At 33.1% G+C, this 26,622-nt stretch overlaps 1 protein-coding gene across 1 annotated transcript in view; it reads left to right on the top strand.

Moving 5' to 3' along the window:
- LOC125077294 (neural-cadherin-like) overlaps window positions 1-23,060 on the top strand; it is a 54,515-nt gene extending 31,455 nt beyond the window's left edge. The window contains exons 3-9 of the mRNA XM_047689205.1: window positions 15,693-15,704; window positions 16,273-16,574; window positions 17,045-17,181; window positions 19,327-19,543; window positions 19,920-20,088; window positions 21,647-22,497; window positions 22,611-23,060. Of these exons, the coding sequence (XP_047545161.1) occupies window positions 15,693-15,704; window positions 16,273-16,574; window positions 17,045-17,181; window positions 19,327-19,543; window positions 19,920-20,088; window positions 21,647-22,497; window positions 22,611-22,829 (1,907 nt within the window). The 3' untranslated portion in view covers window positions 22,830-23,060. The remainder of the gene's footprint in view (window positions 1-15,692; window positions 15,705-16,272; window positions 16,575-17,044; window positions 17,182-19,326; window positions 19,544-19,919; window positions 20,089-21,646; window positions 22,498-22,610) is intronic.
- The last annotated feature ends 3,562 nt before the right edge of the window (window positions 23,061-26,622 follow it).

Below are 26,622 nucleotides of genomic sequence, written 5' to 3'. Positions count from 1 at the left end.
AAAAATAATGAGTATTAAATTATGAAAAACTATTTAATATTCCGAAAAAATAAATGAAATTGTCTTTTATATCCTCAATTTGACAGGATGTTAACTGTTGAGCTCATAGTCAGTTGACAATATGCCTTTTCAACTAAAATACAATGGATCAGTTATGATGGTTGGTTCATATAGAGAATACGTAGAGATAATAACTGTTTATAATGCCGTTTATAATGATTTTACCGTTAACTTAAAAATTTCGGGCTAATATTTATTCATATATAAAATGTATCTAATTAAATTTGTTTTTAAATTAATTCTAAAATTGAAGTCCATTAAAGTTTACTTTTATTACTAAGTGGAGCGCGGACACTTAAAACTACTCACATGTGAAGTCCCCAATGGTGTTTTAAACCTTGCCCCGGATACTACCCGCACGTTTACCAATTTAAGATAAGTTCTAGAGTGCCCGGTCGGGTGGCAGCCGTAATTAGGGCATACTCCTAAACATGTGTTCAGGAGTATTATATTATATACCTAGAACTGTATGTATAGTTCTAAGTATATAATGTAAAATATAAAGTAAATGTCTTCTCTATATCCTATTCAATTTCTAAAATGAACAGTTCGGCTTGTATTCGTAATTAAAACCAATTCTTTAAAGACACATACGGAGTTTTGCGACGGTTATACCTATATATATATATCCATCCTGTCTATCTCATAATACGTACTATATAGATATTCAACAAAAAAATATTCATTATTCAGGCGAATATAAAAAATATTGAATATAAATAAAAATATTAATAAATTGTATTGAAGTAACATAATGTTGAACTGTCGGAAAAGCCTAACTTCGGAAGATTTTGCGGAAACTTCTCGGTATCATCTACATTCCGAAAAGACACTACGTCTTTAATTTTAATACAGTTCTGTAAAATGACGATTCAAAAGTCCTTGTAAAACCTACTTGAATAGTACTTTGATTTAGATTAAAATCAAAGGCACATACATTTGATTTTAATCTAAATCTTTTATCCCATTGGGTTGGAACTTTGAAGAGATTTTATTGTACTCGTACTTCGGTGAAGATTTCTAATATATTATGATTAGTATGAGTGGCACGTGATATATATCTTATCAATGTTTGTAGAAAAAAAGGCACTGTAACGTATGTATGTATATCCTAATGTATTCGAGATAATTACTTATTTTTTAGTAATAGTAACTGCATTTATAATGTAAACCAAGTTACGATAAAAGCACAATTGATTAAAATGCATCTTTGTTAAACGGGGTGTGTAGTTTCAATACTTACCTATGTGTGAATGCAGTTTATTTAACTTTTGTACGGTTTCAATTATCCTGTGTCGATAGCTCATTACGTTTTTAGTTCCATCACTATATGGCATGGTCTTTTGATCGCATAGTTTACGCCAATGTTATGTTATTTCAAATATCAAACAAAAATAGAAAAAATATTAAACTTTAAAAAAACTGTGAAATTTGTATTGTACGGTTTATTGCAGCGTAAAAAAGAAAAATGGGGTTTTGGATGTCCATTTCTAATGAATACCTCGATATATAAAAAGCATTGTCCTGACTGACTGACTGACTGACTGAATAACTGACTGTCAACGCACTGTCTAAAATACTTAATATGTAAACTCCATGTAAAAGCCGACGATTAGTCAGTCAGAGTCATTACTATAATTTCAATACTAAATACATAATTTACTTTACTTTAACACAAAAATTTAGTAAATTATATTATGTCATTTATTTATTTCAAATATTAACTATCATGAAACACTAGACAATTATATTTTAGTAAATAATTCGTATTATTTACGTAAGTAGAGCGTAAGTTTAATAAAAATACACATATGTACATACATAGTAACTTAAATGAACAATATATTAAATTTTAACTTAATAATCGTGAAACGAGACGCGTCCCTTGAACATTCGTGACGGATCGTCACAGACGTCAGCTATAACTGACTAAACGTCGGAATGGTGTATGGGGGATAATAAACTGCTACCGCTATTAGTAGCCAACTGATTCTATATCATTAGTCGCTGTCGCAAGCCGGCGCGTGCTTAAAGATGAGTTCATATTGTCAAGTACTGCTGGTGCACTTCACTTGTGGACTACGCCTTCTATTAAACTCGTAATCATTCCATGTTTATGACCATTCTATGGCCGACATAATCGACTTATTACATACGATAACTAAGCGTGAAACAATGTATAGCAGTACATTTTAAATATTTCTTTAGGGTAGAGAACATTTTTATTATTAAATAAAACTATTATTTTTTTCAAACTAGATAAACATATAAATACTCCTTTGTCATCACAGACTGATTCGAACGTAATATATAATATCCAAAAAACTCATTAAACAAAGTCATTGGTCATTTAATAATTTTCATTTGGTTTTGTATTCTAAACCCTATTATAGTTCTATTTCGTAAAATTATTTAAAAATATATTGCTATAAAATAATATGTTCCTTTATATAGGAAATATCTTATACCTTATCTACAATGAAAACATAATGAGCTGTAATTCAAAAACTAAATGGTTGTTTTACACGCAGGGCTTACCTATTTACATACATACGAGTATCTATTTATAATGTTGTTTCGGTTACATTATACAAAGTCATAAAAATTTTCAATAGTTATTGACCACCTTTTATTTTGTCATTATTTTATAATTTAGTAGAATTATGATATGTTTCAATAGTATTTCATGAATTAGGAAGCTTTGCTTTATTCTTAATACGAGTTGATTAGTAATATCTATCATTTTTCGAGCGTTTATTATGACATTATCGATATTCACAATACCATTGCCCATCAAATTAGAACTATGACGTCTTAAGTGACGCCACTTTAATTTTATAATGTAATTTGATAATGTAAATGTATTAAATGCTTTATACGAACAAAAGCTTTGCTTGGTATGGCTTTGTGCAAGTCTGAGTTGGTACCACTCAGTCATCGCTAATTCTAACGCACAACAGCATTATTTATTATTGTTGTGTTTCGGCTTAAAGAGTGAGTGAGCTATTTAATTACCAGCACAAGTGACTTAACTTCTTAGTTTCCAATTGGTGGCGATGTAAAGATTGGTTAATACTTCTTACAGCACCAATGTATAGGTAAAACACGATTTTTATTAAAGTGTCTAATATCCATCAACCAATGGAAATTGTTTATGTAAAATATATGTATATATTTATGTGTACATTCATATAATGTTTAGGACATCGTTAGGCTTAAACGGTAAAAAACAACTACGCTCCGAAAAGGATTGTTTTTACATAAAACGTAAAATATACATTGCTACTGAACAATGTATTTTTGTATTTATTTTCAACTCAACATATTTTCATATTTATGTTTTAACATAAACCCTTTTAATACGTTACTTTTCTAAAATGAGAATTTATATATAAAGTAGTGGTGGTTACTCTAGCTTATAAGGCACACCATGAGATTTCAGTTTGGATTCCCGATTCTGGTGACTAAAAAGCTATTGGGCTTATGTGTCAAACTATTTAACTATTGTCAAATAGGCTTTATGAGTGTTAAAGTACTGTAAGTTAAACCGATGGAGAGGTAATAGATCAATACTGATATAATTATCCCATCGAACAACGAGAGTGTATCACACACTTATCTATTAATATCTCACGCAGAGACGACTCATCTTTTAGATTGGTCGCCGTGGCGTCATGTACAGATTGTTTTTTTATCATATACATTACGAGAGTAATATGAAATATAATTGAGCTTCAAATTTTAATATTGACCCCTGCTCAATGTAATTTTTCTTGGTGTGTTGTAAGGCAATATGGCTAATGGTAGTTGTAGGGCTCGCGGGTCGTAATGAAGCCCTTTTAATTGCCACCCCCGCACCCGTATCCAGACTAGCGTCAAATGACCCGACAAATTGACCGCATCACGCGATGTTAATTTTACATATTTGTTTGGGTATGTGATTTTAAAATCTCCTTGCTTTGCTATGCTATGATAATAATTAATAAATTATTATAAACGTAAATATATTTTGATCAATAAAACTTCGATATTAATTATTCAATGCGTTTATTGGTCTGGTGTCAACGTGGCGCCCATCTGCTATAAATTCAATCATATTGTTATGATTTGTATTTTATTTTTGATTTAACGTTCTATTGGGTATTTCAATTCTTCCATTATAATACATACAAAATATTCTTCGCAAATTCAAGCAATTTACACAACAACAGATACAGTTGACTATAATTTCTCATTACTTATTATTATTAATTGGCATCAATGTCCTTGTTGCAAATTTAGGCCATTTTCATAACGGTACGCGTGGAATTAACTCTACTGAAACTAATATTGCGCAATACGTGCATACATATAGTCAGTGTCATGTCAACGACTCTTTAAATATAATTTTGATTTTAAATAAACTTAGTACGAGCAAATAGTATGATGGTAACTTTAGCTTCTCCCATTGGATCTGACAGAAGTACTAACCATGGAAATCAAGATGTTGCAAACCTTATGCCTGTCCAACGAAAATGGCACCATATTTCAAACCGGAACAGACCAATACAATCCCAAACTTGCACATAGCCTACCATCGATTTAAATTAATATAATTTGTATTAAAATTAACAGGGACATAAATGATTTTGTATTCTGCTTAAATACCTTTTATTATTATAAATAACAGTTTATTGTCACTTGAAAATAAAGCTACACAAAATATTGTTTTATAATTAACGATAAACTCTTGTCGTTTCTCGTAGCTGTAATTGCTATGGCGACGTTTACTTTGTCGTGTAATATTTTCGTTTAGAGACCGCGCCATGTGCAATTTCAAAGCAATTGTTAACTAGCTGGTACCGTAATTTCGTACTCGCGGTATATTGTGCGCAGTTGCAAGTTATTAATAAAGACCTCACAGTCGACTTAGTGAGCTACGTAGAAAAATGTATTTACTAATATTGTAACCTAGTTCTCTGAAATAGCAAATGCTCGTACATTTGCTAACTTTTCCTCATTTTTCTTCAGTTGTATCTCGGCGTTTAAAACTTATTACTTGTGAAAAGTTTTTTAAAGTTTATTTTCATGTTGCGGTATTCAATTTACGTTTTCTTATTTAGTTATGGTAAATATTCATTATGATGTAAACTGTAATTTATATTTTCCAATTGTCATCAAAATTTAATTAATTCTGACCACGGTATAATACAGCTAGGATAACTATTTTAAATAAAGAATAAATACTTCTGCTTCTTATAAATTCTAAATGATTAAATTTTCAATCATTTCAATTATCAAGATTGCTCAGTTAATAAAATATTAATAAAAATGTACACTTTAACACTGATTCTATGAAACGGCGCTCTACTATCCATTTGTGAATTATTAGCATCTCGGTTATTTTATGTAATTTAGAAAATAATAAATCTTAGCAATTATTTTATTTAATGTTATACGGTCAGGTATATGGACCACCTGGTGGTAAATTATTACCTTCCTAATAAACATTGGCGCTGTAAGAAATATTAATCATCTGTAATACGCCAGGAGTCTTGGGAACTACGATGTTATGTTCCTTGTGCCTGCAATAGTACCCTTCCAACTGTAACAGGACAACATTAAGTATTGCCGTTTCACAGTAGAATATATGACGAGTGAGCAGTGCCTACCTAAACGGGCTTGCACGGAGCCTTTACCACCAAGTAATTAATACTAATGATATGTTTTTTTCTTTTTCAGGTAATAACAGAGACAATAACGCCGCAAAAAATACCGGTAACTATATTAATTGACAAAGAAATCGCCATTTAAAACAGCATATATGTATGTATATGACAGTATTTCATTCCAATTTAATTTCAAAACAGTTTCGGAATACGAAAGTTCTAGCCAATTCCGTATTAAAATCCGGACAAGCGGTGTGTAAATAGAGCCGGAATATTTCAAGCGTGCTTAAATACGGCGTCAAATGTGATAAATGTCCTTTCAAAATGCGGTTGAATTGGGTTACAAATTATATTCTATCCGAGTGCTGCAGGTATTCAGATTTTCAGGATTTATTATCCCCGGAATTGGAGGGAAGTGGCTCAAATGCTACTTAGTTTGTACGAATTTCAAAAACTTTCCCTATAGATATAAAGAGACGGGAAGTTTTGAAAAGTTACGTCTAATATGCATTCGTAGTCGTAAGAGAAGACCTATTTAAATCCGTTGCTTTTTTTAAACTGATCAACTATAACTTGCTTTATTTTGAAATGAAGTAAAAAACAAAACAATAGCTGCTTTGCCAAATTAATTTTATTTAAGAATGTTATAATATTTGTTAAGTAAAAAGTTCTTAAACACTTTTATGAGCGTTTTATCAAATACCCATCAAATATTCGATTATTCAACACAGCTGCCGATGTTATCAAACTATAACAGTTTGTTTTTGGTCCGATCGCAGACGTTTTGCTAATTAGAAAGTTATCTAATCTCACTTCTTTTTTCGCCTCATTTCGCTGTATCTAATTGTTCGAAAAACAGCAACTAACGATGCTATTAAAATTAAAAACAATATATTAATCAACGTTTCGGAATTTAATTTTTAATTAATTATCGTCCAAATAAATTAACTCATCTCTCAACTAACACTGTTCAATTACAAAAAGTCTTTTAATAGATACATTTACTAAATGTTCGTTGCTAATTTGAAATAACATAGGGTATAGTTTTAATTAACCTCTTTACATTCATTCGGCGCGCGAGCAGCTGGGAAGGTGTAGTCCCATTGTAAATTCCATCTAAACGGCTCCCCTAGTTAACACTGCACCCGTAGATCCGACTCGCTTCACAGTCTCCAACTTATCAAAGTTTCTCCGCTTCATTGTACCAACGCCGAGCTGCAGCTTCACATCGAACGTGTTACAACTAGGTTATTCATGTCTCATACGCTAACATTGCCCATTGGACACGTTCCACCGACAAAGTTAACATGTGATGGAATAATTTACAACTTACTATACAAGCTTTCAAGACTAAGGTTCAGGCTATACATAAAAATTAACATTCAAAGTATGTCGATATGTTTTAATTATTATTGAACTTGCGCATATCATACTGTATTTATAGGTCGTAATTTTTTTGTATGGAAGACTAACGTATTAATCTATTTTTAGTTCTTTGGTTTCAATTTTACGAATAAACACGACAATTTAATGAAATCAATACATATTATTATATAATGCATATTTAATTACGCCATTAAATAACAATTATTCCTTAATATTTAAGATAATAATCTGTATGTAATCAAAAATTATAAACATTTCTATAATTCCACAGAAGTCATGTAATTAATTTGATTGAACAATAATTAGTTTCGTTTAAAGTAAACGGTGATACCTACATATTACATAATTTTTTTTTATGTAACAGTAATCTGTGTGATCGTAGCACGCTCTACGAACGTAAGCTCGGAATCATTTGTCATGGCCGTCGCGTAGACCACGAGGAATCCACGCGACATTTAGTGTACGCATGCGTAGAATGGTGGTATTGGGGAAGGCGAGAGGGACGGTAGAAGCGATAGCCCCCTCCTCCTTAACCTAAAACATTCGACCTTACACGACGATATTAAAACATGACGTATTTTGAAGAATCCAAGTTATTTACTAAGTTCTTTTAGATTATTTAAAAATCGAAATTGAATTAGTGATATTGAAAAAGCGGATTCTTATAAGAAAATGAATGATTAATTAGGGTAAAGTCAAAGTTTATGAAGACATTTTTTAAACAATTTTTTTTTTATCGTCACAAGATTTTTATTAGTAGGTACTTTGTAGTCCTTTTTGCTAATGTCGTCGCTAGATATAATATTATAGTAATTTTTAATTTAACTTAACTTTTTATTAATCGTATAGCCAGCCATATATGTACTTGTATAATTTAGATTATCTGATATTTGTCACAAGTTCCTTTAGAGAAAATTGTTTTTTTATCTCGACCCCGCAAGATATTATCAATGGTTGGCTAAAGGCCAAAATAAGGAGTCGAGAGAATACTTCGCAATGTAAAATTCTTATACTCAGCGCAAAATCCTATTTATGGTAGATATTAAATTGAAAAGATAAGAATCTGTATTAGTATCTCATGTGAGAAAAAATAAATAAAAGAATTTATTATGATTAATTAGGTATACAATATAATTAAAAAAGTTAAAAGAGATATAGTGAGCTACAATCATGAATCAACAAAATCACCTAAACACATGTAAATTATCTTACAAATAAAACCTGCTATCTAGTAAATTGTTTTGTATATAGACGTAACATTATCAAACGAAAACAAACACAAATAAATATTTACAAACGTCAGATTGAAGTTTTGGCGATCTTCCAGATTATAGTAGAGTTTGTATGCAAAACATATTTCTGTATTTTGTATCCGGAAAACTTTAGTTACAAGCACGATGTCGAAGATGTACATTGCAATGAGAATATTTCGAGACATAGTTGTTGTAAAGCGTACAATTTAAATGTTAACTTTACTTTTTTTATTGACTTACATATAATAATATATACAGAAATGTATTTTATACTGTAAAGAAAATAAATACCTGGTACATAAATTTAATGTTTCTTGTTATCACAATTCAAAAAAAAAAAAGATAACACCACTTTTAAAAGCTCTTAAAGATTTTTTTATTTTTATAGTATAAATATTTATTTAAAACAAGTTAATTTATAATATATTATGTGTATGTAACCTACTCTACCCACCAGATAGTGAATCCTCTTTAAAATTACTTATCACTTGAATTATTTGTCACTTTAAAACTACACAACAACAATGGAATCTATCAAGGAGTCTCTGGCTGCAATGACCGACTTATTCAACAGCCGTATGAATGAATTCCAGCAAGACTTGCAGAGGACAACAACACCTGCGACTGTGCCTTCTCTTTCATCGGAGTTCAATTCTTTTAAGTCTTTTGTTCTCACTGCACTAAGTGGACTTCAGCGACAAATTGAGTTCCTCGCCAGGGAAATGGATCGGACTGAAATGCAGAGACGTCGAAAAGTGCTTCTTTTCCATGGTGTTAGCGAAGAGAGATCCGAGGATACCACTGCTCGCGTTACCAGCCTTGTTGCGGAGCACTTGGACTTGCCAAACTTTTCTACCAGCAGTATCAAATCTTGTCATCGCTTAGGAAGACCTTTGGACAGCAAGCCCAGACCTATAGTGGTCAAATTTACCGAGACTGCTATTAGGGATAAGGTCTGGTTCGCCAAAACGAAGTTGAAGGGCACCGGTGTCACAGAGTCAGAGTTCCTGACGAAAAGCCGACACAATGTGTTTTTGGAGGCCAGGAAGCGGTTCGGCATTAACAAGTGTTGGACACGAGACGGTTTGATACACATTATCGCCCCAGATGGATCTAGACATCGTGCCGAATGTTTATCTGATCTTGACTCGATTCCAACTTGTAAGTCCCCAGTCCAAAAAATTCCCATCGCAAACACTAGTGATAAAGTTACATTGCAGAGGTCAAAACGCGTAGTTAAGAAATAGTTATTTTATATTTATCTTTCTTCTTATTATTGTTTGTTTTTCTATAATTTTAAAATTATTTCTCTGTCTACCTGCTTTCGATTTAATTTTGTGTTGTGTAAAACTATTTACGAATCTATTTAGTTAAAAGTTAACGTCATTCTGACGTTTGTCAATCAGGCGCCATAGTTTTCTTGCTTTGGATGGTTAGTTTTTTAGTTCTATACTGGACATTTATAAAGATTGTCTCTATTTTATTTTCATATTCGATATAGATAGATAATAGATAAATATAGATATAATATTATTCCTTTTTAGTTAAAAATTTTGTTATGGCTGCCTGATAAATATATATGTTTTTTTTTTTTTATTGTTAATATTCGTTATTAATGTTATTATTGCTTCTATTTTGTTATGTTTGTGTTTAAGTGATTATTCCTAGGCAACTGGCGGGTGAGTGTTCATATGAAATTAATTAACGTATAATTATTCATTTACCTATTTTTATTTTGTAATTATAAAATTAATATATATTATTATTATTTTACATATATATTTTATATATTTATCTTTATATTTTTACTTATTTTATTTGCTGAATATTTAATTTAAAAATGTCTAGAAACAATGACGATTTGGACGAAACTTTTCTTTCTTTTTCTTCTGATGGATTGAGCAGTAATGACAGCTTTCATAGTATCCCTTCGCTCGGTGAAACTATATATTCTTTATTCTCAGACTGTCTGAAATATTTTAATGTTATCCATATTAATGCTCAGAGTATTCCTGCACATTATCCTGATATGTTATCATCATTCGATTGCAATAAAATACATGCTATCCTCGTATCTGAGTCCTGGCTTAAACCCTGCTTACCTTCTACTTCCTACTCTCTTCCTGGATTTCATTTGATCCGTAACGACCGTGTAGGTCGGGCAGGTGGTGGAGTGGCGATCTATCTCCGTTCTCACATTCCATTTTCAATTATAAGTCAATCGACACCTCTGTCCGTTGAAGGGGCTGAACACCTTTTTATTGAGGTTATCTTTGGTCATATTAAGATGTTATTAGGTGTTTACTATAGTCCTAACCTCACGGTCGATTACTTTTCATCATTTGAAATCCTTCTAGAGCGATTTAAACCGTTGTATGCCCATACCATTCTTATGGGAGATTTTAATACATGTCTTTTAAAAAATGACCATCGCTCTAGTCTGTTGAAATCTGTACTGAATAGTGCAGATTTACAAATCCTACCCCTATCTGCTACTCATTCCTTCCCTAACTCTATCCCTTCTCTTCTTGACTTAATTTTGGTCTCTTCCGTTGATCATGTTGAAAAGCATGGGCAGTGCTCCGCCCTTGCTTTTTCATATCATGATCTTCTTTACCTCTCCTATAAAATCAAACCACCCAAAGCAAAATCGAGAATTCTTCTGCAGCGTAATTTTGGTGGAATGGATTTGAATAGTCTGCGGAAGGATGCTGCCAACATTGATTGGAGTGTTATTTTGAATGTTGATACAGTTAATGAGCAAGTTACAGTTTTTAATTCTCTAATAACTCAACTGTATGATTTACATGCACCAATTCGTCCTGTCCGGCTAAAACACCTTCCGGCACCTTGGCTCACCCCAGAAATAAAGAAGCTCCAAGAAAGAAAGAATGTTGCCAAGACCAAGTATAGGTGTAATCCGACTGACACAAATCGCGACAAGTATCTGAAGGTTCGCAATCGCTGCAACAGGCTATGTAGGGATAATCAACGACGCCATATCCATAAATCTATAGCTGAGGAAGAGGAGTCAGCTAGAGTCTGGAAATTTCTCAAGTCCTTAGGAGTTGGAAAAACATCCAAAAACATTAATACTCATAATATTAATTTAAATGAATTAAATAATCATTTTTCGTCCTCTCAAACTTTCGACACTGCTGTGAAGTCTAATACTTTAAAAGAAATTTCTGCTAAATCAACTCCTGAAAATTCTCCTTTTTCCTTTAGTCAATTTACTGATAGTGATGTTAAGAAGAACATTTTAGCAATAAATTCTGATGCCGTTGGTTCGGATTGCATTAGTCGTAAGATGATCCTCCCAATCCTAGATATCATAATTCCTGTAGTCACACATATTTTAAACCAATCCATTATCCTTTGTGAATTCCCTGAATCCTGGAAAGACGCACAAGTCATCCCCCTCCCCAAAAAAACAAATCCTTCATCTTACACTGATTATCGTCCTATATCCATTCTCCCTTTCCTGTCTAAAGTACTTGAGCGCCTTATTCACAATCAATTAAACCAATACCTTTCAAAAAATGTCCTATTGAATCCTTTACAATCTGGCTTTCGTCCTGGTCATAGTACGACTACGGCTCTGATCAAAATAACTGATGACATTAGATTAGGAATGGATAATCAACAGGTTACTGTGTTGACATTATTAGATTTTAGTAATGCTTTCAACACTGTAGACTTTGATATTCTTCTTGCTATTTTGTGTTCTCTTAACATATCTCCTAAAGTAATCGGTTGGTTTCATTCTTACTTGTATGGGCGCCGGCAACGGATAAGAGTTCAAGATTCTTTCTCAGAATGGGCTCCTATAACTGCTGGCGTTCCACAAGGTGGCGTGTTGTCTCCCCTCTTGTTTTCGGTCTTTATAAGTACCATCACTTCTCATATATGTTCTCTCTATCACCTGTATGCAGATGATCTTCAGATCTATTCACAAAGTAAAATTGCGAACCTTCCTGAAACTATACATTTAGTAAATAATGATTTATTAAATATTTCAAAGTGGTCTACTGCATTTGGATTACGTGTAAACCCAAATAAAACACAGGTGCTGATTATTGGTAGTTCAAAATTAATTTCACGTATATCTTTTTCGGATCTCCCGGCTGTACACTTTAGCGGTGTTAACATACCGTTCAGTGTTACAGCTAGAAATTTGGGAATTACCTTTGACCAGCACCTATCTTGGGAACCACAGATAAGTGAGATTAGTAAAAAAATTTTTGCAGCCGTTGGCTCCCTTCGAAGATTACGCAACTTTCTACCCATCCCTACCAAAATTATGTTAGCACAGTCACTCCTACTACCAATTCTCGATTATGCCGACGCATGTTATCTTGATCTAAAAGAGGAGCAACTTAATAAACTTGAGCGTCTCCAAAATCTTTGCATCAGATTCATATTTGGTCTTCGTAAATTTGATCACGTTTCTGAATTTCGTAAAAAGCTCAAGTGGCTCCCAATCCGGCTTCGCAGGAATACTCACATCCTTCAACTTCTGTACTGTATTCTGTTCAATCCGTCCTCTCCTTCATATCTAAAAGAACGTTTTCAATTTCTCAGTTCTTCACATAGCCATAATCTTCGTTCTGAAGAGAATTTGGTGCTAAAAATACCTCCCCATACAACATCTTTTTATAGTGACTCATTTACAGTCCATTCAATTCGTCTTTGGAACTCTCTTCCACTAGAAGCAAGACGTGCACCAACTATTACTTCTTTTAAAAAAATTATAAAAGAGCACTATCTTGCTTCATGAAGAAATACTGCAATTCAATATTTTATTTATTATGTAAGTATCTATAGTATGTAAATGTATATATTTATAATGTATATGTATATTATATTGTTATATAATTATATATTTATGGAATATTTATTTATGTATCGTATATATACATATATATATATATATATATATATATATATATATATATATATATATATTGTATCTATTTTTTTTTTTTTTTTTTTTTTTTTATGTATTAAATAATTTGTACACCCCTACCATCCTATCTCTCTCCTCTACCAAAGGTTGCCTGGAAGAGATCGCTGTTTTAGCGATAAGGCCGCCTATTGTACATTTTTCTTTTCTTTGTTTTTGTTGTACTCCTATTATTTTTGTCTATATTGGTGTGCAATAAAGAGTATATAAATAAATATAAATAAATTCATCGCTGTGAAGGAAAATATCTCGAGGAAATACATGTACGAATGAAAATATTATGAGACGTGCTATCCAGCAATATTCTTTTGAGAAAATAGTTTAGCTTCTGGATTAGGCTTCTTATTACTATTCGCCTCTTATAAATAAGGGGCGCCTCTTATAAATGCATAGATGTAATATTATACAATATGTTATATTTTATAGCATAAGTGGGCGGAGGATTGTCACCGGTGCCCTTAGAAATTGGTGCCGTATAAAAATATGACTATTTCTTACATCTCTAGTGTTCTACCAACCCTTCTCCCTTATTACGTCTTTTGCTCCTGCAGTAACACTGGCTCACACTTTATACCTGAACCCAACAGTGCTAGGTATAGTTGCCTCGGGGTAGAATATATGGTGAGTGGGAGTTACTACCCAAATGGATTTGCAAAAAGCCCTACCACCAAGTTATACAGCATGCAAATACATAAGTATGTTAATAACAAGATTATACATCTTTCTGTAATCAGTGATCGGAAGTTTACTAAATAATTACCAAAAAAAAAAAAACTTACTTAGCCATTGTACTATTGATGGTACATGATGATACATGAAATATTCAACTAATCCAGTAGCAATTATAGTTATAACTGATGAGGAACTGACACCTGACAAATTAAGAGACGGCAATTACAAAGAAATATATAAATAAAGGAAAAGTACGTAATTTATTCATCGACATGTATACCTATTGAATAACATCCAAAACCAATTATAGTTTATATTCGAATTAAAAAAAAAAAAACTTGTAACTAAAAAACTGCTACAATTTTTTTATTAATATGTAGAATGGGTGGTAGCACTTAATTCGATTTTGTCTTTTTATTTGTATTGTATATCTAATATAGACAACCATATAGTTATGTTGTTGTCGAAAAACCGTTGGCACAGAATACTTTATTTCGTATAAAATAAAAGTTGGCATTATTACGGGTTTGGCAGTACCTTTGCCGGGAAGCGCTCGAAGATCATTGAAGTAACTTTGCTATATACGGACTTGTCTTTAAGCCAAAGTATTGAGTAGTGTTTCGAATTCAAAAGCAAGAAATTCAAACTTTTATTTTGTTCTTATACTTCTCGCATAAAGTTGCTTGTTTTTAAAGAAAGTTATAATATTAAAATTGGAATGTTTTTCTATGAAGCATGTACTCGTTCTAAGCGTAAGCCCGTGACTGCAAACGGCTTGACGCTCTTTTGTGCCGACATAGCCTGTGTGTGTGTGGCACATATTATATATTTCGTTGCTATAAATGTTATCATAATAACAAGAAATATATTTATTTTAACAACGAAACTAAGAATTTTATTATTTTATTTTTAAATTTGTCGTACGTCTAGCCGAACACATTTACTTAGATTACATAGTTTACAACACTAATAGAACAATATACTATATATATATATTTTCATTTTGTAATAATCCCATGTGTCATAATATGTGTTTTTATGATATTCCTTTAACGATAAGGAAACATAATAGGGTTCTTGTGTTCAGTTGTGTGTGAAATAACCCCTGAAACTGAATCCGATGAATAGGATTACACCAAACGTCGGATTTATTACGGATATGTATAAGTAAATCCCACAGGACAAAGGGCACACGATTGTCTTGATGGTGACTTGTAACGTATTCCTAAAATTTGGTTCGAAGATATATCTCAAATGTATTGCAAATATTAGAAAAGAATAACTACTGACTTTCTTGTCGGTTCTTTTCGGTAGAATCTACATTCCGAACCGGTGATACCTATCTTAACGTTTAATATAGTTCCGTGTTGATTTTGAAATTGAAAAGTGCTACTTACTTTATAGGCTACTTGAATAAAGTATATTTTGATTTTGATTATTTTGTGGCGATTTCTATGTTCGGTTAATGTTATGTCCCACTTCTAGTCAAAGACCTCGCTTTTGAGGACAGGAGTTTATTTCATCACGTTGCTCCAATGCGCGTTGGTTGGTATATCCTCGCGACGTTGACGTCACTGGGTCATCTCAGCTAACTATATATTAAAGGTTTTGGGGTTATGATGTTGCTATGACATAACCAAATTAGGACATTTATATAGTATATTTTAATTAATGTGTTCCTTCTTTATTTCCATGCTTATCCAACAGTGGCTCTCAAATGTAAGTATACAAACTCAATGTTCAATACTGTTTTGAAACAGCAATCGATTTGATGAAATGTGATTCTGTTTCATTGTTCATTAGCCTCATTATCGCATTTCGTTGATGGTTTTATCGATAATTGAATCTTACCTAACGAGATCTATTTACCGGAGTCTGACACATTATGCGAACTGAAAACTCTGGTTTAAATTCAAAAATAATTCTACGAAATAGAATATTGGAAAGAAATATTCTGTTACAATACAGATATCTTAAATGAGATTCTGTCGTATATAATAAAGGATAACTAAGAGAAATTTGCAACAAAGTAAGAATTAAATTACAAACTAGGACACACGAGGTCGGGCAGTTGGCTCGCGATAGCGAAAAATAGCGACTGCTCTAATTTTGTTTGTATCATATATTTTATAATTTTGTGATCTAACTAAAGTATAGTCAACTTTTTTTTTAACAAAAAATAATTTGATTCAAAAAAACTTCTAAGCGTATATTTAAAAAAAATACGAATAGTGTTTAAGTAAGGTTTATGTCATTTAGTTACTTATTTTGTTGGTCAATTTTACAGACACCGATAATCAGCGCGTAATTATTCACGTGAAAGATGTCAACGACGAACCTCCTTACTTCATCAATCGTCCCTTGCCGATGCAAACTGTGGTACAACTCAACGCGGCTCCCAATACGCCAGTCTTCACTCTTCAAGCCAGAGATCCAGATACTGACCACAATATCCATTACTTCATAGTCAGAGATAGGACAGGCGGAAGATTTGAGGTAGACGAACGTTCGGGCGTGGTACGCACCCGTGGAACTGATCCTTTCCAACTGGATATGGAATATGTACTTTACGTCAAGGCGGAAGACCAGGTATCTATATTAATATTATAAAGAAATTAAATTTGTTTGTTTGTGTATAGGTTATCTCAGAAACTAATGATCCAATTCTAAAACAAAATTACTAGTAGAAAGCTACATTAATATCTCAATACTTATAGGGTATAAAGTATATTTATATCATATTATTATCTTATATCTCTGGGAAGCTTTGGAATTTAATATGTATATTTTTTTATTGCTACTTTCACATTTATTTATTAATTTTTATTCAACCAATAACATTTAATAAATATTGTCTTTCCTTTCCATATCACAGTAATTTTAATGAGCAAACAATGGATTGCAAATTCATTTGATTCATTTAATTAAATGTATTTTTATATCTCATAAATGTACGCCTTTCACCTTTCTACAATTTCCCTGTTATATTCTATATATACCAATTAATTAACGTATAAATTACAATTAAATTTGGCTAAATGTTTTTTAATAAATTTCAGAGTGGTCGTGTAGATGAGAGAAGATTCCAGTCAACTCCCGAAGAAAGACTTAGTATCGTCGGTGGGAAACGGGCCCCGCAATTTTATTTACCGAGCTACGAGGCAGAAATTGCTGAAAATCAGAAGAAAGATTCAGAGTAAGTCGTCTAATTAAAATCATAAATAAAGTATTATGACTTAAAATTTATCTCACTACAATGATCACGATGATTACGTCTATTGATTGATTTCGGTCAAAATAGCCATTTTGAACTCAGAATAGCAATCTGAACAGTAGATATTATAGTTATCTAGTGTGTGCACTGCTTATTATAATAAAGATGACGAAACGGGAAACGCACACGACCAGAGAGATTTCAGGTACACGATCAACGGCTTTATTTGCTGACCGGGGGTGTAAATTGACAATTACAAAATTCCAGGCCGCTTTTCTAAATGTATTGATTAGGACTTCGTCTGACCCGAGGTTTGCACCCTTAAAAGCTAGCCACTAGACTAACGAGCCAGTCAATATGTAATAATAACACTTAATTGTAAAAACAAATTATGCAAAGCACAATATTATATATATGATTATTTTTGCAATAGTTTTGAGCATATTTTTTTCAATATTGTGAAGCACCTTGTCAAAGTAAATGTAAAAACCACAAACAACTCCAACAGTGCTATTCTATAAGCACTCACTTCATATTTCATTCATGAAATGTTGTGTCATGTGATACGCTGTTTTAATATTTGTTATGTCATACAGTTCGGCATACATTTCGAGTTCGATACTTGAAACAGATAGACAAGTCGGAAAGCTTGATGATTTCTTCGAGATACAACCACCGTATCCCATTTTTTAATTATTCATTCTATTTACCGAATATCATTAAGCTTCAATATATTACACGTATACTGGATTCGGTTCGATCATAAATTCAATAAATTTTGCCTCGTTAGCCATTCAATTGCGTTCATCATTCATACGAAATGTGACAAATTATACGTGAATTTCTTTTTGTTCATTGTACTCTGTGGCGAGTTCATCAATTGAGTTAATTGAGCATAAAACGTATACGTCATCTTACATACGCGTGTTTATTTGTTTATACTCTTAGAAAGTTAATTACTGTGTGAACTGAGCTTTCAGATATATAATGCAGTTTGTATTTTGCGGGCCATGTATTCAAATTCGCTGTAACGTAAATATGTATGTAAAATATAGATTAAAAATAATATAGAAATTATTTTCTAAAATAAAACTTGTCATCAAAATTATTATTAATATTACTTGTTAGTAACAATAAAGGTAGGTCTATGTTAGTATTGAATCTAAAAATATAATGCGGTATTCCAATTTAAAATTGGATAAATTAATTATCTATACTTAATACTATTCAATTTCTTGCCGAATTAGGTCCGATTTAAATGAGGTAGTTGAACCTTTGATCTTTGCAAAATTCGTGTTTTACTATAAATTTTCATTTTTATATTTTAACGTAAACACTAAATTATATAATTTTAGATAGTTGTGTTGTAATGCATTTTATTGATACATATTTATTGTCGAATCGTATATTCTCTCAAAAGTATACCAATTGCAACGGCGACTAAAAGGTTTAGCAGTTGAGCGCCATCTAGTGGCCAGTTATTAAACTATATTCATTAAAAAGTACCTATAAGTATCAAATTTGGGTGATGGGTAAAGCTGTGGCCTATTATCTCAATCTAAAACATATATATCAATACCGATTCTTATATATATAGTTAAACTGGCGTGATAAATCTGAATACCAATGTTAAAGATACAAATGATATATATTTACATATATAACACTATATATCTGTATCAGACAATATCATAGAACTATGTAATTATAGAAACACAATTTTCAAATTGATTAATATATACGCCTGCGAAACAACAATTGATTTAATGTTTTTTTTTAAATTTGGTTTTCGGCTTTTTCTTATGCGCGTGAATACATTTATTGGTAATAGGGCCTTGTATCTCGTCATTTAGCCACCAAACAACAATACTTTAGTTAGCTGTTTACCAGATTCCAGATAGAGGGGCCAGTGTAAGTCAGTCGTCGTCAGAAATCAGTCTTTATTTTATGGGCTATTATTAAAAAAAAAACTGTCTTAAAAAAGTTTAATTTAGGCACAAAAGATATAATACATTGGATTGACACCACTGTTATAATTGTTTCCACTTTTAACAATGCCGACAATTTGGCAACTGTCCCGCTTTTCTGTACTATGGATAAAACATGTTTTTTATTATTTATTTTCAGTATCATTTCTGTAAAGGCCAAATCGTTTGCGGATCGCGAGATTCGCTACACTTTGAAAGCGCAAGGTCAGGGGGCTGGAACCTTCAACATCGGACCGACATCTGGAATCGTGAAGCTGGCCAAGGAATTGGATTTCGAAGACTTACGTCAACCTCATGTCTATTCCTTGGTCGTAACGGCCACTGAAGACTCCGGTGGTTTCTCCACTTCTGTAGAGGTACGTTGGGGACTATTGCCCATGAAATTCAGCCCATGATCAAGGCAATACGAATTTTTGGTATATTGCATAGTGTAGTATGTTAAAAAAAGGAGTCAATTAATTTTTGGCTCCTTAAATTTAGATGTAGATGTAGAGGTGGGTACGGACTATATGTTGACAAGTTTGAAGACGTCTACTTTAAACGAAATGTAATTGTTTTCACTTTAAAAAACATCGTATAAAAACTTTAACAAAAACTTTTAAAGGCTCCGGAGTTCAACTTATATGTGTTATTTGTTTTTTAATGTGTTAAAGTTAGAATAGATTTTGTTTTAAATTTTTATGCAAGCAAGTTGTTATTTTTATTAATAAATGAACTCACATACAATTCCAGCTCACGATACGAGTGACAGACGTCAACGATAACGCTCCGAAGTTCGAGCTGCCTGACTACCAGGCGCACAACGTCGACGAAGACATTCCGCTCGGCACCAGTATCCTCAAAGTGAAGGCCATGGACGCTGACTCCGGGAAGAATGCAGAGATCGAATATTTAGTTTCAGGTAATAATATTAGCGACATATCCATTTCGAATCATACGCACAATTCCAAAAGTATATAATTTCATAAGAATTATAAGATTTATAGAGATATATATTTATTTTGGTAATGGTAAAATATATGGACACATAGTTTTTAAAACTATACCTTTTATGAAATTACTTATAAACTCAATATACACATAAGATGGCCTTAAATACCAGTAACAATAAATACTGACAAAATATTTCCAAAGGCGTCTTTCAAACAGGAGTATTTCTTGGGGTGGGCGAAAGTAACTTATAAATAAGAACTTATTTCTCTTGCCTGTTATTATCGACGCCATTCGTATCAAATAATTTCATTATGGCACTTGATACATAAAAAAATATTGCCTTCCTCTTTTGAAGAGGAATGCAACAAAATTACTTAAAATAAATAATTTAGGAATTATTCTCATGTAAACTAAAACTTTCTCTTTTATATTCAAAAAGTTTGCAATAACTTAAATCTTTATAAATCATTAATTTTACATCAATAGGATGTTGGGAAAGGTCCGATTCAGATATCTATTGTTCCGATGTGCCGAAGTTTGTACACTTGCACTGAACGGTAATTTTAAAATCATTAATTTGTCTAATATATTAACGGATTTAGGTTTATTATATTCATATATATATATCTAGTATATTTAGACAAATAAATATGATCATATACCTCAGCTTAGTTGCCAGCAATTTTAAACTAGTTCGATATTCAAAATATATAAATATATACTTCTTAATCGTTAACTTCGGCTGATTGAACTGAAGTTGAAATGGCATTTTGTCCAGCTTGGCTTGAGGCATTTGAGATTAGATACATACAAAGGAGTCTAGTTATCCTCTTAGGCCTTTGATTACTTAACTTACTAACTAGAGAATAATCTTATATACAAGTATATACAAGTAATCCATAATATTTGACTGAGATAGGAAAATGTCGTAATAAATAGTATGGATACCGACTACCCAATTTAATTATACATATTTTAAGTAAGAATAAGCCCATTAAATAGGTTAGCGTTGATTGAATCAAATGTTTTCAAATTCAATATCCCTTTTTGGCACACTTGCTTATTGATAGTCAAATTTACCGATTACTATATATCTTTAAAATATATTTTAGGCTTTAAGATATGTTTTGACCAAAAAAGATTCAAAAATACTTCACTTGCATGGCATGGTTGAAATTTAACTTAAATGTTCTGTTTTATTTTAACAACTTTTTTATATATTGTATTTATTTATTACAATTCATTATTTAAAAAGGATTGCTATCCTGTTAACCCAACTATCTCGTAGAAACCTTATGAGCTACACAATAAATTACTGGACGAATAACTTTTTAATCAGGTTGTTACAATTATAGTCTTTTTTACAGAGTTACTTATAAAATTAATTTGCTGGTAGGGCTTCGTGCAAGCCCGTCTTGTTTGGTACCACTCTAACTTCACATTTTAATTAAAACTCAAACTGAAATTATTGTTAATTTCAATAATAAAAAGTAATAACTAATGCCTTTATATTTTCTTACTTACAGATGATCACTTTAGTGTTGACTCCAACGGCATTATCACAAACAATAAACAGTTAGATGCCGACAACAATAACGCCTATTATGAATTCGTCGTCACTGCCAAGGACAAAGGAGAGCCAGCTAAAACTGGAACTGCGACCGTTAGGGTTTATACTAAAAATAAAAATGACGAGGAACCAAAATTTTCTCAACAAGTATACACCCCTAATGTTGATGAAAATGCGGGTCCGAATACTTTAGTTACGACTGTTGTAGCCTCAGATAAAGACGGTGATAATGTCCGCTTCGGATTCGTTGGTGGTGGTACCAGTTCAGGCCAATTCGTCATTGAGGAAATCACTGGTGTTATAAGATTGCATAACAAAGCTATATCCTTAGATCGAGATAAATATGAACTCAATGTTACCGCACTGGACGATGGCGCCTGCTGCGTCAACGGAGACGCCACTATACACACGTCGACTGCTGTAGTCGTTGTATTCATTACGGATGTTAATGACAACAAACCGATATTTAAAGACTGTCCCACATATTTTCCAAAAGTAGAAGAAGGGGCTCCCAACGGCAGTCCAGTCATAAAAGTTCATGCAACGGATGAAGACAAAGGTGTCAATGGCCAGGTTAAGTATTCTATTGTGCAACAACCAAATCAGAAAGGTACTAAGTTCACCGTTGACGAAGAAACTGGGGAAGTTTCTACCAACAAGGTATTTGACAGAGAAGGCGACGATGGAAAATTTGTATCGGTAACCGTTAAAGCTACTGATCAGGGAGAGCCGTCGTTGGAAGGTGTTTGTTCGTTTACAGTTGAGATAACTGACGTTAACGATAACCCCCCACTATTCGACAGACAAGTAAGTGTTCCTGTAAATAGAATTGTAATATTAATTATAGCTTGCATGTATCAGCTTATGCACGAGCTACTTTTCCAAAGACCACATCTAAAAGTTATCCTAATATCTTACAGAAATATGTGGAGAATGTTAAACAAGATGCCAGTATAGGCACAAATATCTTAAGGGTATCGGCATCCGACGAGGATGCCGATAATAACGGCGCCATAGTATATACTCTGAGCGCTCCATATAACCCTGCCGATATAGAATACTTTGAGATCCAACCGGAATCGGGATGGATAGTTTTAAAGAAACCTCTAGACGTAAGTATTGATATCGATTCGCAATAAACGATAACGAGAGAGAAAACTTGGCGAGAACGATGAATGAAAGGGATCAACTTTACTGTAAAGTTTGGTGGATGAATGCTACCTACAGGCCCTAGGATCGAATTGGCACTACTTTAAGTTGTTACTGTAAATAGCTCTAAATTGTCGCTGCTGTACATAGCTGGAGTGGCCCGGAGGAGTAGTTGTCCATCAGGCGCGGCGCGGGGCGCGGCGCTTGTTCTTCTTCAGCACGATTACTTTCAGTTGCCGCCGGCGCCGGCTCTGCACCCAACCTTCGTTAACATTTATTTCCGCAGCACCGTCTTGCATTGACTATCTTATGATAAATACGAACTTGTGTATAATATTTATGACTGAAGTGATACTGCTGTAAATATTTCACCGTTGAGACCTATGTTTAGTTCTAAAACATGTACAGTTTCCGTAACAGCACTTCTGTATATTTCGCACAGATTAGTTTTAAAATTTATTTTATTGTAATTTAATCGGTTGATTTTGAGAAGCTTACGCTTTTGAACATACCTATCAGTATTACGATTATGTAAGTACATGTTTTGTTACTAATCTCTGATATTATTTACGGAGAGATCCCACGTCGGGCGGTTCGATCCCAGCCTCTGACTCTTCCGGCCGCCAAGACGACAACTCATACAACATGATATCATTTTATTAGTATAATCATCATAATTATGGATTTTTTACAGGGTGCCACTACTTAGTATAAATAAATTATTAGTATTTAACTGAGATGGTCAGATTGCCCGTGAGGCAATTTGGCCATCTGGCCAGTTGTGACATTATTCCTTCTGTGAAAGGGGCAACGTTCTCAAACCCAAAATTTGTACAGTCAATCGTAACGTCCATCGTTTGTAATATATTCATTACAATGAGTGTCGTTTTTTTGTAGTCGTTACGAGGTCACTAAAACCTTCTTATGACAACCTGACCTTTCCGCCATGTCTTGTATGCAGAGCTGCATGCATTTGCCTGCTTTTTGTTATTTTACTTTAATTTTTTTTTTAATTAGTTTAGTTAATTTATTGTATAAAGTATAAATAATGTACAGTTTATCTTTTTCCCTAATGTACAGACCGGAAATGTATAATACAGAAAACGTATTATTTCCAATTTCTTTTCTTGCACCCTCTTACATCGGCTGCTACGAGCAAATGTATTGTAAGTTAGCACGAATGATGCCTCTGCGTGGAAGCGATCGTCGTGAGTGGATTTCGATATATTAGTTGACTATCAGTAACTATCTTCTCTGTTTTAGTTTTGCTTAGTGGATGTGAGGTCGACGAATGTATGTTTCTTCGATGATCTTTTATTTCGAGCAATTAGCGATTCAATAATTAAACTCTGAAAGTGGTCTATATTCGATTTATTTTTTACTTGTTTTAATTATTTATTAGCAATCAGTACTTATATGTTTATATTTGAGTTGTGTTTTATTTTTTTTTTGTCCCCGCTGACCTCTGACCCGTGTATCTGTAGCGGGACAGGTATCGACTGCGCGTGCGCGCCTCCGACAGAGGCGACCCGCCCTCCTCCGCAGACGTGGACGTTGAATTAGACGTGGTAGACAGGAACAATAAGCCCCCCATCTGGGACATGACCACGTATGGCCCCGTTCACATCAAAGAGAATGTCACAGTGGGTACCGTAGTGACCAGTGTGAAAGCCAGGTTGGTATAAGGCGCAGCGGGCTCACCGGCCCGCCGCTCCTCCACTCCTTAACACTACTAACGACGTGGTTTTGTCTGTTTCCATCGACTCTTTCCCCGATAGCGAGAAACGTACAAGTTGGAGGCTATGGCTCAAGACAAGGGTTTCCCGCCCTTGTCCAGAACCGTGGAGGTCCAGATAGACGTAGTGGATCGCGCGAACAATCCCCCCGTGTGGGACCACACGGTGTACGGACCGATCTACATTCGAGAGAATTTGCCCGTGGGTGCCAAAGTGGTGTCCGTTAAAGCAAGGTGCGTGTCTAACTGTTCGGCACGGGCACCGCACGCAGCCCCCTGCACGCAGTGCGGACGCGGCGCGCCCGCCCTCATCGCCGCGGCCGCGCCCGGCGCCGCGCGATGAGCGCGGGCGGCGGCACGCGCGACCAGTCGCCGCGCGCCTCCTCTACCATCGTTATTATTTGCCTCACTCATGGTGGTTTCAGTACGATGTTATGTTTATGTCCGTGAATTGCAATCGCATTGTCACGAACACGCGGTCTTTTTGAGATACACGAGCGTGCATTTAGTGGGTTCACTGCTTATGTGGAATGGGGTCACTCTGTGACGTTTCAAAAGTATTTATATAACTCATGACGTTTTTTTGATTGACTGATTTATTATTACGAAATATATATAAATTGTCTTACTCGATCGTATAAGTAAGAATAAAAGTCAATTGTATAAATATTTTTGAGGTCGTCATGAAACTCTATTAATAGTAGGTAATCTGTCAATTAATAAATCTCTGTGTCATATTATATTTTGCATGTAGGCATTATGCATTACCGTCCTAAAATATGACTTCCGATTGGAAGTTCTAGTTTTCCTTCGTCTCCGACGTTATGTGTCAGCATGATATTACAATGATCGTAAAGTAGATGAATTAGGTTATTTTATTTTTAATTTCCTAGTGCTTGGATTATTCATGTTTAATTGATATGTTAGCAAAGAGGAGAATATAGAATGTAACAAAATTAGGGATTAGTATTCCAAAATACGAACTAATTTATTTGGTAGGTTATTTCGTATGTTTAAATTTTTTTATTTTTCCGTGGATATTATTTATTACATTTATAAATAGAATAATTATAATTGATATTTATCAAATAATAACGTATTGGAATTTACTTGAATGTCATGAATAAACATTTAAATTAATAGATGCATCTAAAATCTAAAGTTGAAGATCAAATTTGATTCTAATATATAGTTTCCATAAAAATCATTTGTATTTGGCCTAATTTTTACCTATTTTTTTTTCAAATCAAGTATTTTATATAAATATTTTTTTAATGCTATGGTAATCTAATTCGCTCTCCCAGAATTTAATCGGTGAGCCAGGAGATAAATAAAAGCTTCAAATAGCCGAGGACTGCATCAGTCGTTAATATAATTTATATTGTCTTAATCTGTCTTTGTTTTTTTTATTTAACAAACAAAATAACATGCTGAAACTTAAATAGCAATCCGTCATCATAAAACATTGTCTTGTCTATAGACAATAAATAAAATATATTTATAATTTAATAAATTAGAGAACACAGATTATTACTGAAATTATTTGTTAGTTTCAAAAAAAGCAAAATTTACGGTATCTTTAAGTTCATCAAATAGGTTAATCATTATTACAATTAAAAAAGCATTTTAAAAATAGTAATGTATTGTTTGGTAAGTATAACAACTGAATGAGCATCACCGAAGTACAACGGGCCACCTAATACTCAATGTTTTGCATAAATTGCATCATCACATGAATTTTGGTCGATGGTTCACATCCTTATTGTCTATCTGTTCATCCTAAATCACTCATTTCAAACTCACATGATCATGGGAAGACGAAACTTGTACTAATTCACTTTATTAACCCGAAAGTTTGTTACTTGTTATTGATTATATAAGGCGAATTTTTTACAAGAATTTTCCTTTTTAACAAGAAATAAATGTGTTTTCTATTTGGACTATTCATAACCGCTTGTTTGATTTATTAAATATTATAAAGAGTTTTAATGTTTTAGGTAATTAAAATAGTATCTGAAAATAGTGTAGTTATAAATAGACCAAAGTCA

The sequence above is a fragment of the Vanessa atalanta genome, chromosome 3 (assembly GCF_905147765.1).
Source record: "Vanessa atalanta chromosome 3, ilVanAtal1.2, whole genome shotgun sequence".
Taxonomy (NCBI): domain Eukaryota; kingdom Metazoa; phylum Arthropoda; class Insecta; order Lepidoptera; family Nymphalidae; genus Vanessa; species Vanessa atalanta.
This window is presented reverse-complemented; position numbering and strand designations above follow the sequence as displayed.